This window comes from Catharus ustulatus, chromosome 3 (assembly GCF_009819885.2).
Source record: "Catharus ustulatus isolate bCatUst1 chromosome 3, bCatUst1.pri.v2, whole genome shotgun sequence".
NCBI lineage: Eukaryota > Metazoa > Chordata > Aves > Passeriformes > Turdidae > Catharus > Catharus ustulatus.
The window spans coordinates 85,121,844-85,137,426 of NC_046223.1; the positions used below are offsets into that span (position 1 = coordinate 85,121,844).

The window sequence follows — 15,583 nt, forward strand, 5'->3', positions numbered from 1 at the left end:
ATGTCCCAGTTCCCATTTCTGACAGGTATCTTTTTGAAACCTACTGTGGTTCTTTATTTTGAGTAGAAATCAAGACTTTTCTTAGGATTAACAGATGCTGTGAAATGATACCTGACTGTGCTGTTTGAGCATGTGCTGGTTTTAACACGAGCAGGAAATTCAACTCCAAACAAGCCACACCCCAGCCCCTGCCCATTCCAGTGAAGGAGGGACAAAAGAGGAGAGACTAAGAATGGAGAGACTATGGGTAGAGATAACAGCTTACTGAAAACACAAAATGATGGAATAAGACCCCCACAGCACAATACAAAAAGAGAAGGTGTTTTACCCACAGAAAGGTATTCCACCACCAGGAACAAGAACAAAGATGGTGGATGCTCCTCGTGGGTCATTTCCAAGGCAATAGGATGATCATTCGTGCACCTGCCCATGGTAGTCAGGAAACAAAGGCAGTGTGGTAGGGGAGGTCCCATGGCTAATATTTCCCAGCCCAAAATAAGAGATAACAATGATAGACAAGTGCCCCTGGAAGCTGGGTCATCTGAGTAGGGGTCGTGCATCTGCCGAGCTCAGTTCTGTGCAGGTGCCCTTGCTGCCACTTCCAACGCTCCTGTCCACCAGGGCAGGGGAGAATGGTCACACTGGGATGCCAGCTTTGTGCTGCCCCTGACCTCTGTGCCCACAGTGCCACGCCACAACCTCGCCTCAGCACCACATCCCACCAAAGTATTCCAGGATGGAGTCTGCAGATCCTTTCCTATCACCCTCCTACTGGAGCAGGAGAACCAAAGTGGCCAATTCCAGTAAGGATGCCTGGCTTTTTCTGCTGAGTCCACATGCAGGTGATGCCGCGTATGGTCTAGAATGACAACTTGGTCACACCCATGCTGCTAAACTCCTCCCCCTCTCTAACCTGGACAGATCATAACGCTCATTAAAGAAAGGAAATTGTGTGATCATTGAAGTTGACCATTTTGCTTTCAAAGTGAAAAGCTTTTGTGCCAAAGCCTGTGTTCTCTCCTGCTCTAGCAATCAATATGAGCTTTGCAAAAAATGTTTGTCACTTTTCCCAAAGATAAATGAGCAAAGTGTAATGGCTTTAAAAATTAATCAATGTTGCTAGTTGAAGCAAATGTGAAAATAAAGCAAGTGCCAGCGAGCAATGGACAATGTGACTGGAATTTAAACAGCATAAAATTGAGTTAATGTACAACAAATTATAATGCAAAATATAATTTTTTTGGCTTTTACTACTGTTAACAGGAAACAACACCCAAAGTGTCTCTTTTTTTTCCTAGCTCAGAGAAATACTCTGCTAAGAAATCTTTGCAAGAAACTTAATTTACTGTTTGACAGGACTGCAGTGAGAATTTATGAATCTTCTCTTATGCTTTGAAACCTGTGTGAGCACTGAAGGGAGGACAGGGTAGAGAATTTGGGAATGATGTTCCTAATCTGGTAACAGCCATACAGATTTCCTTTGCGCTTCTTTTTCTTGTGTCTGAACTTGGTCTCTTGACGTTTCATTTTATTTTAGCTAGGTACATAAATGCAAAAAAACAAAACACAAACCACAACACAAAAGAAACAAAAAAACAAAAACCACCAAACAAACAAAAAAACCCCTAAAAAAACCCACAACAAAAAAACAAGAAGGAGGAAGCAAGAGCAGAGGCAGGTAACCAACTCATTCAGCATCAAATTTCTGCAGAGGCCTATTCCTGGAGGTACAGACTTCAAAGAATGTTAGCATTCAAGTGCCAAGCAACTCAGCTCTTAATTTGTGTTTTGTGTCAGATCTCTGAATCTGACTCTGAACAAGGATATTCAGAATAATAAGGACAGTAACTTAAAATTCAAATCTGGTTAGATATGATTAAAATATTAGAAAGAATTACTGTAATTTTATTCTGTAGCAGAGAAATCTAGTGGGGTTATTTTTTTAAAATTTAAACCCCTTATTCAAAACTTGAATTCTCTCAATTATTAAGGAAGATAGAATAAGCATGAACTGCTAAGAAATGGAATACAACTATCAAACACTTAAACCAAAAAAAAAGAGCTACTTAGAAGTCCTTAATTAATGATTCCCTCTCAATACACTGCCTATTTTTACTCAGCTCCTCATGTTGAGATTCTAGCTATGTGCAGTCTGTACTGTTGTGGTCCTTCACTGACACCAATTAGTCTGCATGCACAAGTACACGGGGAAAGATTACAGTAATTTCACGACTCTAAGGCGCACTCTTTTGACTAAAATTTTTTCCCAAACCCGGAAGTGCGCCTTATAGTCCGGTGCACCTTATCTGATGTACAAAGCTGTGGCATTTGCCACCCTGGAAGTGTGAGCTGCAAGCAGGGGGCGGTGCCGCGGGGGTGCTGAGTCGCAAGGAGGGGCGGGAGCGGGCAACCACGGCCAGCAGGAGCCGCACAGGGAGGGAGGGAGCTGCCCCAGCCCCAGCGCGGGGGGAACGAGGAAACGCCAGCTGCGGGGGGAGTGAAGAGCCGCAGGGGCTGCGGGAAAGCAGCAGCGGTGGCGTAGCCCCTGCGGCCACAGGAAAGGGGCGAGAGGCGGCGCCGCTGCCCGTGTGGCCACCGGAAAGGGGGGAGAAGCGGCGGCGCTGCCGCCGACCACGCGGAAGAGGCGAGAACTGGTGGCGCTGCCTGTGTGGCCGCCGGAAAGGGGCAAGAAGCAGCCGGTGTGACCGAGCCGCCGAGCGGGGACGGGGGCCAGGGCGTCCGTGCCGCCAAGCTGAGCGACGGACGGGCGGTAGGGTGGCTCCGCGGAGCCACAAGGAGGAACAGCATGGCGGCACAACGGAGCCGCAAGGGGGAACGGCACGGCAGGAGCGCCGAGCCGAATGAGGGAACGGCACAGTGGCTCCGTGGTGCCGCGAGGGGGAACAGCACTGTGGCAGCGTGGAGCTGCAAGGGGGAGGCGGCCCCGCAGCTGTGCCAAGCCGTGCCTGCTGGCACCGCGGGCGGGTGGGACTGCCAGGGCCCACTGCACGAGGAGGGCGCCTGCGGCTGCCTTTGAAAGCCTATGCCGATCTGTGAAAAATGTTTCCAAATTGAGCCCCTGCCAGCAAACTCCACGATCCCGGGTTTCCGTTACTAATTCGTTACTTTGTTGCGCACGGCATGGATCTTTGCAGCAAAAAAAAAGTGCGCCTTATAGTCCAGTGCGCCTTATATGATCTACAAAGTTGCGAATTTGACTCCCGGGGGGTGCGCCTTATAGTCCGGTGCGCCTTATGGTCGTGAAATTACTGTAAATATCTAGAACTTGAAACTTTTATGCTATTTAATGCTTGTAAAGTGTTTGATGCTGCAGAATGTGTGTTAGTGTTAAACTCTTCTGATCAATAAAGTTTACAAGGGAAATCAGTGGTTAAGTTGTATAGGAAAAATTACTAGAAAATTCATGTAAGCATTGTCTTAAGAAAGGGCAGATCATCTGAAATTGTGTTATGGCCAGGATTGTTTATTTTTTCTTGTGGGCTAATTTATGAAGTCGTAATTTTTCTCTTTCTTTGGCCTCTTATTTGCCCATGTCTGGGTCATAACAGAGCACATGGGACTGGTTTCTTTCTGGTATTTATACTGAAAATTTCTGCTCAAGCACATGGGGAGTAACCTGTTTTGTAAAACAAGTATCTCCATCATGCAATTTGATTTACTTTGTATTAAGAAGATGTCTTACTGCTTGGGTGGTAATAAGTTGCTTGAGTCACATTTTAAAACCTTCAGCCCCCCTGAGGCAGGATCAGGTGTTTACATGGCTCCTGAGATTTTGCTCAAGGGAGCTGGTAGGTCCCAGTATTTACTGCAGCCTGGGCTGGTGTGATGCAAACACAGCCACAATGGCCCCAACGAGTCTGTTCTCCTTGGGATGGGCTGTGTGAGGCAAATAGGTTGCTCTGAACACACAATCTAGCTGAAGAAGTCTCTGCTTTTTGCAGGGGAGGGACTGGATTAGGTGCCCTTGAAAAGGTCCCTTCCAAATCAAACCCTATGATTCTATGATTAAAAACTATTTTTCTTAGGTAGAATTTGTATTTCTAGTCTATTCATGTGAGTTTTCAATTGGGCATTCCTGCCATGTTACACAGGTTGAAATCCATCAACAAAAATCCATCCTGGGCCTGACCCCTTAGTTCCCACATGTTCACTAGGTACAGCTTGATGGCATTTTGGTTTTTTTTCACAGTCTTGTCCTTTGGAGAGCTGTGCTCAGTGAGAAGTGATGGCTAGAACGTTTCCTTTCTCTTGGTAAGACTCGATGTTTGCTACTGATGAATTTCTCTTCTTGTCTGTAATGTTCCCATTGCTCCAATCTCTCTGGATCATTTGCAACCTGAGTCTGCCTCCTCTGTTTGCTCCCACTCTGATTTGGGTGCCATCAGCAAGTTTGGCTGCCGTTGAATTTATACCGAAGCAATCCGTGACACAGATGAGGCTCATGGCCGGGTTTGGCCCCCGCTGCAGCAGCCCAGCAGGGGCAGCCCCGGAGTTTCTGCTGGGCGCTGACCCGTGCGCTCTGGAAACCACTCGGGCTGCTCCTGCTTCAGCCGTGCCGGCATCCAGCTGTGAAAAAGAGGGGCCCAGGGGCCGCACCAGGTGCTCTCTGAAGTACCAACAGCGTGGTGAGAGGCACGACATGAGGCTGGGCTACAGGGTTGTGTCAGGACACGTTTTGCATAAACTTCACATGAGAGAACTACTGCCCGACTTCTATTCGCAGCCGGTTGAAGCTGCTTGTCCATCCGCATTCACAGAAAAAAATACCAAGGTAAGGAAGTTGAAAGTGTTATTTTCTTTAGGCTAGCCTGCAGAAACAAATTAGAACTTTTTTTTTCTTTATTTTAATCTCTTTAAAACTGTGGGGGTGTAAAGTCCACGCGGGTGTTAGTTGCGTTTTGAGTTTAAGAAGCCGTGTTCCCGTCTGTCCCGGAGCGGGGATCAGCGGGGCAGGAGCAGGGGAGCTGCGGCTTCTTGCGGCTGCTCGGCTGCTTCGGAATGTGCCCAAAAATGTTTTGATTCGGGTAACTCGCTATATGCTACCGCATCCTTTCTGTCTGGGGGATCCGGCTGCTCAAAAAGCCGATTTTAGAAAGAGGAGGAAGGTGAGCAGCGGCAGAGGTTGCACTGCCGTGCTGTGTAAGTGCTGCGGGCAGCGCGGTAGCGATCCCCTGGCCCTGTCCAGCACTCCGGCCTCGCAGGGTGCTCATGGCTATTTGGTTGAACTGTGACTCTCCTTCCCCCCAGAACAACTACTCTACAACTACTGATAATGTCTAAAAGGAGATTATTTTTTTTCCACTGCTGGTGGCTCAAGCAGATGATGCAAAACTCAAAAACACAGTTTGTGGTGAGGCTTCATCACACACTAAAATGTTTCCATATTCCTTACAATATTCTTTGAACCTCCTTTGGCATTGTTTTGTGATTTGACTACTTTTGCTCGGCATTTTTCATAAATCTTCCTTCCCATGTGCATATGTGCTGTGTATATCACAATAACCCAAATGATTTTGCATATTACATAAATTAGGTCAGCAGGATCTAGAAGCAACTTGGACTCAAGTGTAGTGAATTGCTTGTGCTTCTGGGCCGAGCATTCCAGTCCAGGGGGGAGCAGGAGCTGCAACAGCTGCTCCTGGAGGACAGAGAGTGGGGGAATGCTGCAGTGAACCTGAGGACTCTGAGAACACCTGTGTAAAAGACACAAGTCTCAAATTACAGCACATCTTGGTTCTGATTTGAAAAAGCCTCATAGATGTAAAGACAGTAAAGGTGCTCCTCGGGTGAAAGTGAATATCTTGGTCATTTCGGGGAGGAGGAAAGAGTCGTGAATATGCATTAGTATGGTGTTTCATGTGCCTCTGGGAATGAGAGGTGATGTCAAATCCTTTTCTAATCTAGTGGAGGTACTGTGGCACATTATCAACCTGGTACAATGCTCTAAGTGCCTTCCACCTGAAAGAAAAACCCCTCAGTTCTGTCAGATGTGCAATTATCACTGATCTAAACAGATTATTTTTAAGGCTATTAATCTGGTATGCCAGATTTGGTATGTTAATGCACTGAATCAGATTATTTTTCTTTTTTTTTCTTTCTCTGTTTACAGACAAAAAGAGATGCCTGTTTAAATCTTAAAAGCAGGGTTTTGCTTTGTCTTGTGAGGCAGTCTATTTTAGTCTCCTATTAGCTTTTATAAGTACCATATAATTTAATGCACTTAAAGTGGCCTAAATTAAGTGTGCTCCAGCTATAACTGAAATGCCCGAGTACAGATTGTACATTATGTTGTGAACCAGCAAAAGCAACCTGAAGGAAACTTTTAAGTACTGCACATCTAGCAAAGCTCACAGCTACATATTTTGAATATTTTTAAAATTTTTCTCTTCCTCTTTTCAGAGTAGGGAGCAGTGAAGTGTCTTTGACGAAACTTCCTGTTGGAATGCCTCACATCAATGCAGCTGCAGCTCTGCAGATTTCCATGCTGGTCTTGGCTCTTCCTGCACAGTATTTCATATCTCAGTGGTACGGAACGGACTCTGCCGAGCGCATCCAAAGAACAGAAAGGTTGTAAGACTCACCTTCCCTACTGCATTTATTTGTAAGAGTTCTTTTTCTCATCCCCAATCATACTTGGTCCTGGAAAGCTGGAAGTGTGGGTGGATTGGCTATACAAAACCGACATTTAAATCATACCTCAGAAATGTGAGCCATTTTTGTGGCTTAATATGATTGTATTTTGTTGCTTAAGGATGTCTTTTAAAATTCAAATAGCAATTGTTGTTTTCTTCACATAAATTCATATTCCAATATATGTTACTAAGGGTTATGTCTCTTTCAAAAGATAAAAATAAAGCATATGATTAACATTAGTTCTAATTTTCCATCACCTTTTGACACTTACTGTTATAAAATATTTTCTTGCATGGTATGACTCAGTACAGACTCTTAACCAACAAAATCCACTTGCAGTCAATTACTTAAGGCAGTGACAATGGTAAGAATTAAGTAAGGAGTGCCATTTTGTCTATGAATTAAGAAGCTGTGTATTGACAAAATCCCACACATATATCTCCAAATAAAAAGTGGAGACTATTACATTAGATCCAAATTTTTGATAGTGGTGTCCATTGGCAAACATTGGCATCTTGAAAATGAACCATGCAAAGAGAGACTCAGTTGTAAATGTGGCCTGTGCAGTGCACTAACTGTGTGATTAATCTGTGGAATTCCCATACATGAAGCAGGAAGAGCAAAAGATTGGTCTGATGAAAAGACAACTAAACTTGGCTTATGCATAAAGACCTAGAGTGAAATAATTTTCAGGCCTCATAGCATGAGTCAACCATTTACTATTTAGATTTATGCAAAAACCTGTAGGCTTTTTAAAATAGTCTTTTGATTATGTACACCATTTTAAAAAATATCTCATGCTCACTATTCTCAAGTAACTGTTGAAGCTGCAGAATCTGAATGTAATTTAACAATTTCTATGGTCTGAGTACAAGAAGAAAGCAATCTTGTAATGAAAAATTGTATTTTCCAAAATTTACATACAGTTTACTGGTACAAGTGATGATTGAAAGAATATTTATTTGCAGTGTTAATATTAATCTTGGGGAGAAATTGTTCATGGTAACTGACCCTTTCTTCCTCTTTGCTACAGAAGTGGAACTTCAAAGTTTCAGTATTAAAAATCTGTATAAGAATATTAGAGACGGTTTTAAAACCAGTATGATGATAATTTTTATTCCTAAAGGATGATTGCCTCTTGGAGCATCTCAACAAGATCTTACTTGAGTCTGGATGCATGGGCAGATCGTTTAAAGCTGTGGCTCTCAAACACAAGGTAGGGTGTTACTGTCTGCACTAAAGAGATTTCAGACATGGTCTGTTCTGAGCAGGAAGGTGTGTTGTGGGGGAAATAAGTGACAAAGAGGAAGTATCTCTCATTGGCTTCTTGAGACTGATCTGGATCTTTCTATCAGTTTTAAGAAAACCTTGTGCTTATATTCTACACAAACATCAAAACTGAACTCCCTGAGAAACTAAACATAACTCATGGCAGTGATCCTATACATGTTATCCTTGAAATTTATCTGACTCTGAAGGCAGAACACTCAGCCACATTAATGACTGTAAGGAGTTACATGTTTGTAGGATAAGATGCTAAAGCATTGGATGGATATCTTACACTCTATATTATAGTTCAAGAAAATCTGAATTAGGAATCACAGACAGAAAATCTGTGGGCTAAGAAGAAGTGAAATTTTGATTATTGGCCATGTAACAATGATTGGTCTGGAAAAAGTAAAATTATATCCATTTATACATACACACCATTTTAATTTAAGAAGACTGTTCACTTCTTTCAGCTTGTTGAAGGGGTTTTTTAAGAGATTTAATTCTTGTAAAGTAGAAATACTCCAAAGGTTTTACTTTGTATGACCCTTCAAAGGTCCCTTATTCTTGATCCATGTACAGTAATCAAAGGTGCCAAGTCCTCTGACCTGTGGAGGATCCTGACTTAGTTTTACTCCTAGCAAAACCTAGGGGAATGATCTATGAATGGAATCAGAAACTGTGTTCTTCTTAGGTTCACCATAAATTGCTTTTCAACTTCGTGGAAAGCTCCATGCATATCTAAAGATAAAGCCTGCAAAGACCAAATGATCCATTGATTATTTGTATATAGTTGGAGCTGTTTGTGTCTTCTCAATATTTTATAAAGAACTGGTTATCCTAAAAATAATGCCATTTGAGACCTTCTGTATTAGCTGCTGTTTTTAACAAAGCACTTGGACACATTCAAATTTTGCCCATTCCTCTTTCTGTTAACAGGTATTTGTCAGTGTCCTGGGGTGATGATATGGTGGCTTGTATCCCCAAGTCTTTCTACACATTTGACCTAAACCAAAACTTTTATAAAAAGCATTGTCTGCACAGGAACCTGCTCTTACTTTCTTCCAGGTAGAGTGAAGGGAGTAAGACTAAAAGACACCATAAAAGAGGAAGGAGACTAGGGCAACCTGTAGTTCTTTGGCACCAACGGTTTGCTGGCTAGTATGGATGGAGAATGTTACCTCTGTTCATAGACTGCTGCTGCTGTTACACTGCCAGCAAAAGGAAATGTTCCATTTTCTCTGTTTCTTTACACTTTATCTTTTTCACTATAGCAATGAAAAACGTTAGCCACTTCCCCTTTCTGAACATCTACCAACATCTGTCCCCTACTCCCCACCCTTTAAATTCAGATGAAATTCAGTCTAGTGCAGAAGGAAAACCTACACCTTCAGCAGCCTTAGGCAGGCACTCATCGCCAGGGACTAGTATATAGTAAAAATTGATTTATACTGGCATGGACAAGGCACTCACCTTGCCCGTACCAGTATAAACAAATTTTTAAAGACCTTACAAAAAATACTGAAGAATCTCGCTGTTACAGTGTAGAATTTGCTCACCTGTATAAAATTAGTGGGTCTCCTCTGTTATAAAAATTCTAATGCAACGGTAGAGTAACATATTCAAGGAAATTAGATTAATATTCTTTTTTTCCTGTTGGAACAAATTCCTTTTTCTTGTGTATTCCTTAGAAATGTTTATAATGTAAAACTCATGCGGGCTTCAAATTGTAGAGAAGTTTGTATCAAAGGCTTTGCAGTATCCTGCTTAATTAACCTTCTGATTATTACTAAAACTCAACTTCTAAAGAACTTGTTTATATGTTGAGTTATTAATTTCACATTTTAGGAATTGGTACTATGGAGAGAGCAAAACTAAAAGTGGTGAACATGAAGCAAAACTCCATTCTTATTTTGCAGGTATTGAACTTTTTGCAATCCTTTTGTATTTTACTCATGATGTAAGGCTTCTATAGTGGATTTCTATAGTTAATTTGTAAATGGCAGGCTGTTTTCCTTTTTTCATCTCTCTAAATATGATTGACAATACTCAGTAAACAAAACAGGCAATATAAAATCCAAGGCCTCTTCCCCGTGTTGTGTAATAGTATCAATCTGATGTAACTGTTATGTATTTTACTGAATGCATCAGTGTATGTATTTTGTATTGACCTACAAAACAGTGGGACAGCTTTCACTTTATTCAAATGAACTTAGATCAATTCCATAAAAGGAAAAAGAAATCATTGACCACTTTGTTCCTAGAAAAAGTCCCTAATCAGACTGAACAGAAGAATTCTGTGATCTAAACTGGCAAAAAATAATGCCACAGTAAGTTACCACATGTAAGCACTGTAAAATACTGTATGTAAGGCTTAATTGTCAATGCATACACGTGTTAATGCTTTCTAAAACTCTGTTAAGATCCCTATAGAATATCAAATGTATACAAATAGAAAAGTGTCTTTCTTAGTGGATGTTCCTTTGTAAAATACAGTAATTAATATTCTGGGGGAAAAAACAAAGCACCTTTATTTACTTCCCCTACTGGCAGTTCTCTTCAAGTAGAAGTCAGAATAATTTCTGTTAAAATGTTTAATATAACTGATCAAACTTTTATCCTTGCTAAATCTTTTTCTTTGTTAAATTAGAATCAACTCATGTTCACAGTCCAAAGCCTGAATATATTAAGTTCTGTGTGGGCCAGGTAATAATTCACAGAAGATTTGGCTACTCAGGAGTCATTGTCGGATGGGATGTAAAAGCTAACACTCCAGAAGAACAACTGCAACCCAGATATCCTCCAGTGAAACAGGTTTGAATGCACTAAACTCTTGCCTTATTAAAATATACACAGAATAACTCAGATTAAAATACCTTCAGAAACCCTGTTACAGACCAACTTCCTGCTATCCCAGTGGGAAATACTCCAGAGTTCTGTATCACCTGTGCAGCTGAGTGGTGCCTTTGCTGCTTCTGCACTGTGGTCCCAGTACAGCTTGGCTTTTACACCAATGAGCGGTAGTGTAGTATTTGAAGTACCAGTGCCAACCTATGCTGTCTAAAGAGATTTCTCCTGCTGTGTGACTAAAGTTGAGAAACTTTTAAGTCCTTTATCTGTTTATCCATAACTGGTGGTATCTTTACTGCATCAGAAAAATGCAAGCAATCCTCTGTATTTAATCAGTTTCAGTGAGAAAGCAATGTTTTTGAGGATCTGGTTAGTTGGAGTGTAAATCTATTTTAAAACACATTTTTATTAGAATTCTTAAAGCCTCTGAATTTCTTGCTTAAGTCCTTGCATTTGAAAATCAGATGCTAAGTCATTGTTGACAGTGCTAATCTGGTAATGCAGTGCTGCATACTCCGCATGCTACTGATATGCTGCTTAAGTGGCAGGAAGTTAACACTAATCATTAAGTCAGGGTACTGAAAATGAGGAAAACATGAAAATCTTTGCTTATAGCAGAAAATTCATGTTCAACTGGATACTGACATTCAGTCCCATTTTGAGCATTTGGTTCCTTCCCTGATGTAATTTTATCTAAAACACCTGCATCCTTGCTTTCTTTTCTCCTCTTAGTGCTATCACCAGCTGAACCCCCAAGAATTTCCCAGCAGACACTGACTCATTTTATGTACCTTGCATTGTTCTGCTGTCCCAGAGGCCTTGTGTTCATCTTTATTGTTTTAATTTCAAGAGCAATGACAAGGGGTTGAAGTGTCTTTTGTTGGCTTTGGGGTTTCAAAGCCTATCATGTCATAAGCATCTTGCAAAATGCCTTCTGATCTTTAGGCAGCAGGTTACTAAGCTTGGTCCTTGTAAATGCCTCAAAACATCAGCCAGATTTTCAGCCCAACTTTTCCTTGCCTTCCTCTGACTTCCAGATCCTTACAAAATCACTGAGCAGAGGCCGCTGCCTGTTCATTGATTGATACGGATTGTTTCATAAACTCCATCTGTATTCATCCATCATTTTTTGTTTTGTTTAGATTGTGAGTTACTTTGGGCAGGAACGTTTATGGATAGCAGAGAATATCATGGTCCATATTCCCTGGTCCAGGATGTATTTTCATTGGCACTTCTTTTTAGAAAGATTCATACATGTACATATAGAAGTTGCCTTAGCTCTCTCCAGGATCGGGACCATGGTTATTGGAGGTGGCATTATGTTCTGAACTTGTCTCTTCCTCTCTGGAGTTCAGCTGCCACTTGTGAAGGAAGAAGGGTGGTAGCAGATGGCCATTGGGCCTATGTACAAAAAGCAAGGATATTGTAAGTCTTGTTTCTTGCAAGCCTCATTTCTTGCAAGTCTCATTTTTCTGTGGAAAAAAAAGGTTAATTAAACTCTTAAAAAATGTTTCAGATATGCCAAGAACGTTGTGTGTTGCAGTTCTGATTGCTTTATATTTAAAACATTGGTAAAATCATAAAAATTAACTGGCTGTATAAATACACACACACACACACACACATATATATATGTAAGTAATTTCACGATTATAAGCCGCACCATTTTGAATTAAAATTTTGGTCCAAACCAGAAGAGTGGCTTATAATCAGGTGCGGCTAATATATTGATAAAGTTCAGAAATTTGCTAACCCGGAAGTGCGAGCCCGCATGGCCCCGAGCCGATCCAAGCCTGCATGGCCCCAGCAGGGGAAAAGCGAGGCCGATCCGAGCCTGCACGGCCCCAGTGGAGGGGGTGGTGGGGCCGATCTGAGCCCGCATGGCCCCGAGCCGATCTGAGCCCGCATGGCCGCGGCAGGGGAAAAGCGAGGCCGATCCGAGCTTGCCGGGCCCCGGCAGGGGAAAAGCGGGGCCGATCTGAGCCCGCACGGCCCCGAGCTGAGCCAGTAAACTCTGCGATCCTGCGATTCTGTTACTATCTGGCAACTTTGTGAAAGTTGCACGTGGATCCTCACTGCGAATGAAAGTGCGGTTTATAATCTGGTGCGGCTTATTTATGGAGGAAAAACGAAATGTTGCTGACACCCCGGAGTGTGGCTTATAATCAGAGGCGGCTTGTAATCGTGAATTTACTGTACATGTATCTCGAGTGGATTTAGGTTCTGTAAGCCCACTGAAAGTTAACCGATTATAATATGTAATCTTTAGTCATCATATTTCTTTGAGGCTATTTATTTTCTTTCTATTTTTACAGGATCTAAAACATACTCCTTATTATCGAATTCTAATTAACAAAGCAAATGGAATTGGAAAATCTACAGCTTATGTTCCTGAGGAAGAGATAACAGTTATTATGGGATTAGAGGTAGTATGAATTTTTATTCAGTTGCAACTTGATTGTTATCCTGTATGTTTAAAAGCTGGCTGACCTTTGGCTTTATAGATACTAGCTAGGATGCAAAGTTAGTGAAAACTAATAGAGAAAGCAGATAAATTAATGCTGTACTTTCAAGTATGGGGTTTTGGTAGCTGAAAAATGACCAAACTCAGGTACTACCCACTTTAAAGTATCCAACTGCTGAGAACTGTTAGTGTTTGAGTAACTTGATTTCCATTATGTATAGGCTGTTGCAGACACAAACTTTTGTTTTGTGATTTCTGGGGATCTAATGAAGTACTTTGGTTTCTCAATTGTACTCTGAAAAATCTGCATTTCAAACAGCTCATGCTCAGCTGCTGCCCAGACTGAAGAATGTCTCCTTTCTTAACTGCAAAAGTCTTTGGGAACCAAAAATTGTGTTTTGTGCACAGGGTTGAAGCAGCTTTTGATTCCCAGCTTATGCAAGGCACACCTGATTTTTAAGCTAGTCTGAGACTCTGATCCAGAAAACAGCCTTCAGGCATGCATGCCACATACAGATGGCTTTTTGCAAGGGACCCCTATGTTGTTGTGGATGCCTTCTTTGTGGACAGTGGCAGGGTCTGTATTTAAAATTATAGCAAGTATGTGAACCAATCATATAACAGGTGATGCTGGGTCTAATCAAATAGTGTAGATTCAAATTGGTATCTTCTGCCTTTTGGGAAAACCTCCCAAAGAATTGTTTAAGTCAGACTGGTCTGAAGACTCTCCATGCTCTCTCTCAAAACTGTGTTGCTGCACATAAAGGACTCCTCTCAACCACAATGTGACACAACCACCTCTTTTATTTGAGAGAAGCCTTAGTTCAGTCCATTTTGTTTTAGCCACCAACTGTAATACAGAATATGCCAACATGCCTGAATTTGGGAGCAGAAACTACGCTGTTCTAGATGACTATCATAAGTATTTTAAACCGGATTCTGATTCTGCCCACACTGTCTAAAAAATGCACCTTTCATCATGCCAGTTAGCTGGCTACCTTCAGTTTCCTTTGTATTCCATGGGGAGAAACACATACTTCATCTTAAATACTGAACTTGTGGAATTAGCTTTTAAGGTATCAAATTGCTTTATTCACCTGTGCGGCAGGTTAATTCTCTGACCGAGATATTAGAGAAACTGTTAATAACAAGCTCACAAAATCAGGTATTTCAAATTTGTCAAGATGAGATTAATAACAGATGGTGAGTCATGCCCCAAATTCAAAAGGTCTGTGGATTGCCCTCACTCAGCCTTTTGTTCAGCCTCATAGGCACAGTAATTTCTTGAAGAGTTGAGAGATGAGAAAATGCTTAGACTTGTCATGACCCTTTCCCAGCTGATCGTTCTGAGCCGTTCACTATTGGCTTCCTGCAAACCAAGGCTCAGATTGTTCTTGGTGGGTTTGCATCTACACGTTGGACCTAAGGCAATCACCTGGGTCTACGTTCACCATTTCCCCCACTGTTTCTTTACTATTCCTGCTACCTCATTGGATTAGATAACTGATCCAGCTAAAAGAAATACCAAATACCTCTAAGAGCAACATGAGTGGGAACTACTTCAGTAAGAAACTGCTGATTTAAAACACTGATGCTGGTGTAAATCTAGCTTGTAACCTCTCATGAGATCTGTTCAACATTTTATAAAGCACTTGGAGAGAGCTGCTATTCTGATCACAGAAATTCGGTTACGGTACACAAAAAATGCCATTGAAAGCACCTCTATGTTAAAAACTCACGAGTTTTCAAACAGTGTAGTAACTTCAATAATTTATTTAAGTATCAGTTTATATCTATTGACAATTCTGATGCTTCTTCAAGTTGAAATATTTTTTCCTCAGGTGCATCACCCTGATATGGAAACCTACTTCAGTGGATATGATGGATCAAAATACATTATGCAGCCATGGTTGAAAAAACTCTACCCTCATGACTGAGTACTTCACTGTCTGTACATGTAATGCACATCCAGACAACAGATGTCCTTTTTAAACTTGAGCAAACAGACACCAGGATAAAATGTATATTTTTTTCCTATGATAAAATAAAATATTCCTAAGCAGATTTTATATTGAACACTCAATTTCATCAGAAGTGAACACACTGCATGTTCAGTTTGCTATGACTCAGCAATGGGGATTAATTTCCTTCCAGTTTTGGGAGGAAAGGTGTAAACGTAGAGCAGTTTCAGCTAGGAGTGCCAAATGTTTGGCACGTCAACTATGTTGCTGTTTTACAGGGGCCAGGAACAAAAATAAGCAGTTGTGAACTGTTACTTTCAGAATTAACTGTAACCTTAATTTTAGAGGATAGACTTAACATAAGAATGAATTTAAAAAATCATCA

General features: G+C 41.4%; 1 protein-coding gene across 1 annotated transcript; it reads left to right on the top strand.

Moving 5' to 3' along the window:
• Window positions 1–3,228: 3,228 nt before the first annotated feature.
• On the top strand, window positions 3,229–15,495 carry LOC116993929. Its single transcript, XM_033055173.2, has 7 exons — window positions 3,229–4,792; window positions 6,421–6,588; window positions 7,781–7,870; window positions 9,772–9,842; window positions 10,574–10,737; window positions 13,089–13,199; window positions 15,079–15,495. The coding sequence occupies exons 2-7, from the start codon at window positions 6,464–6,466 to the stop codon at window positions 15,172–15,174; spliced, it is 657 nt and encodes a 218-aa protein (XP_032911064.1). The 5' UTR covers window positions 3,229–4,792; window positions 6,421–6,463; the 3' UTR covers window positions 15,175–15,495.
• Window positions 15,496–15,583: the final 88 nt, after the last annotated feature.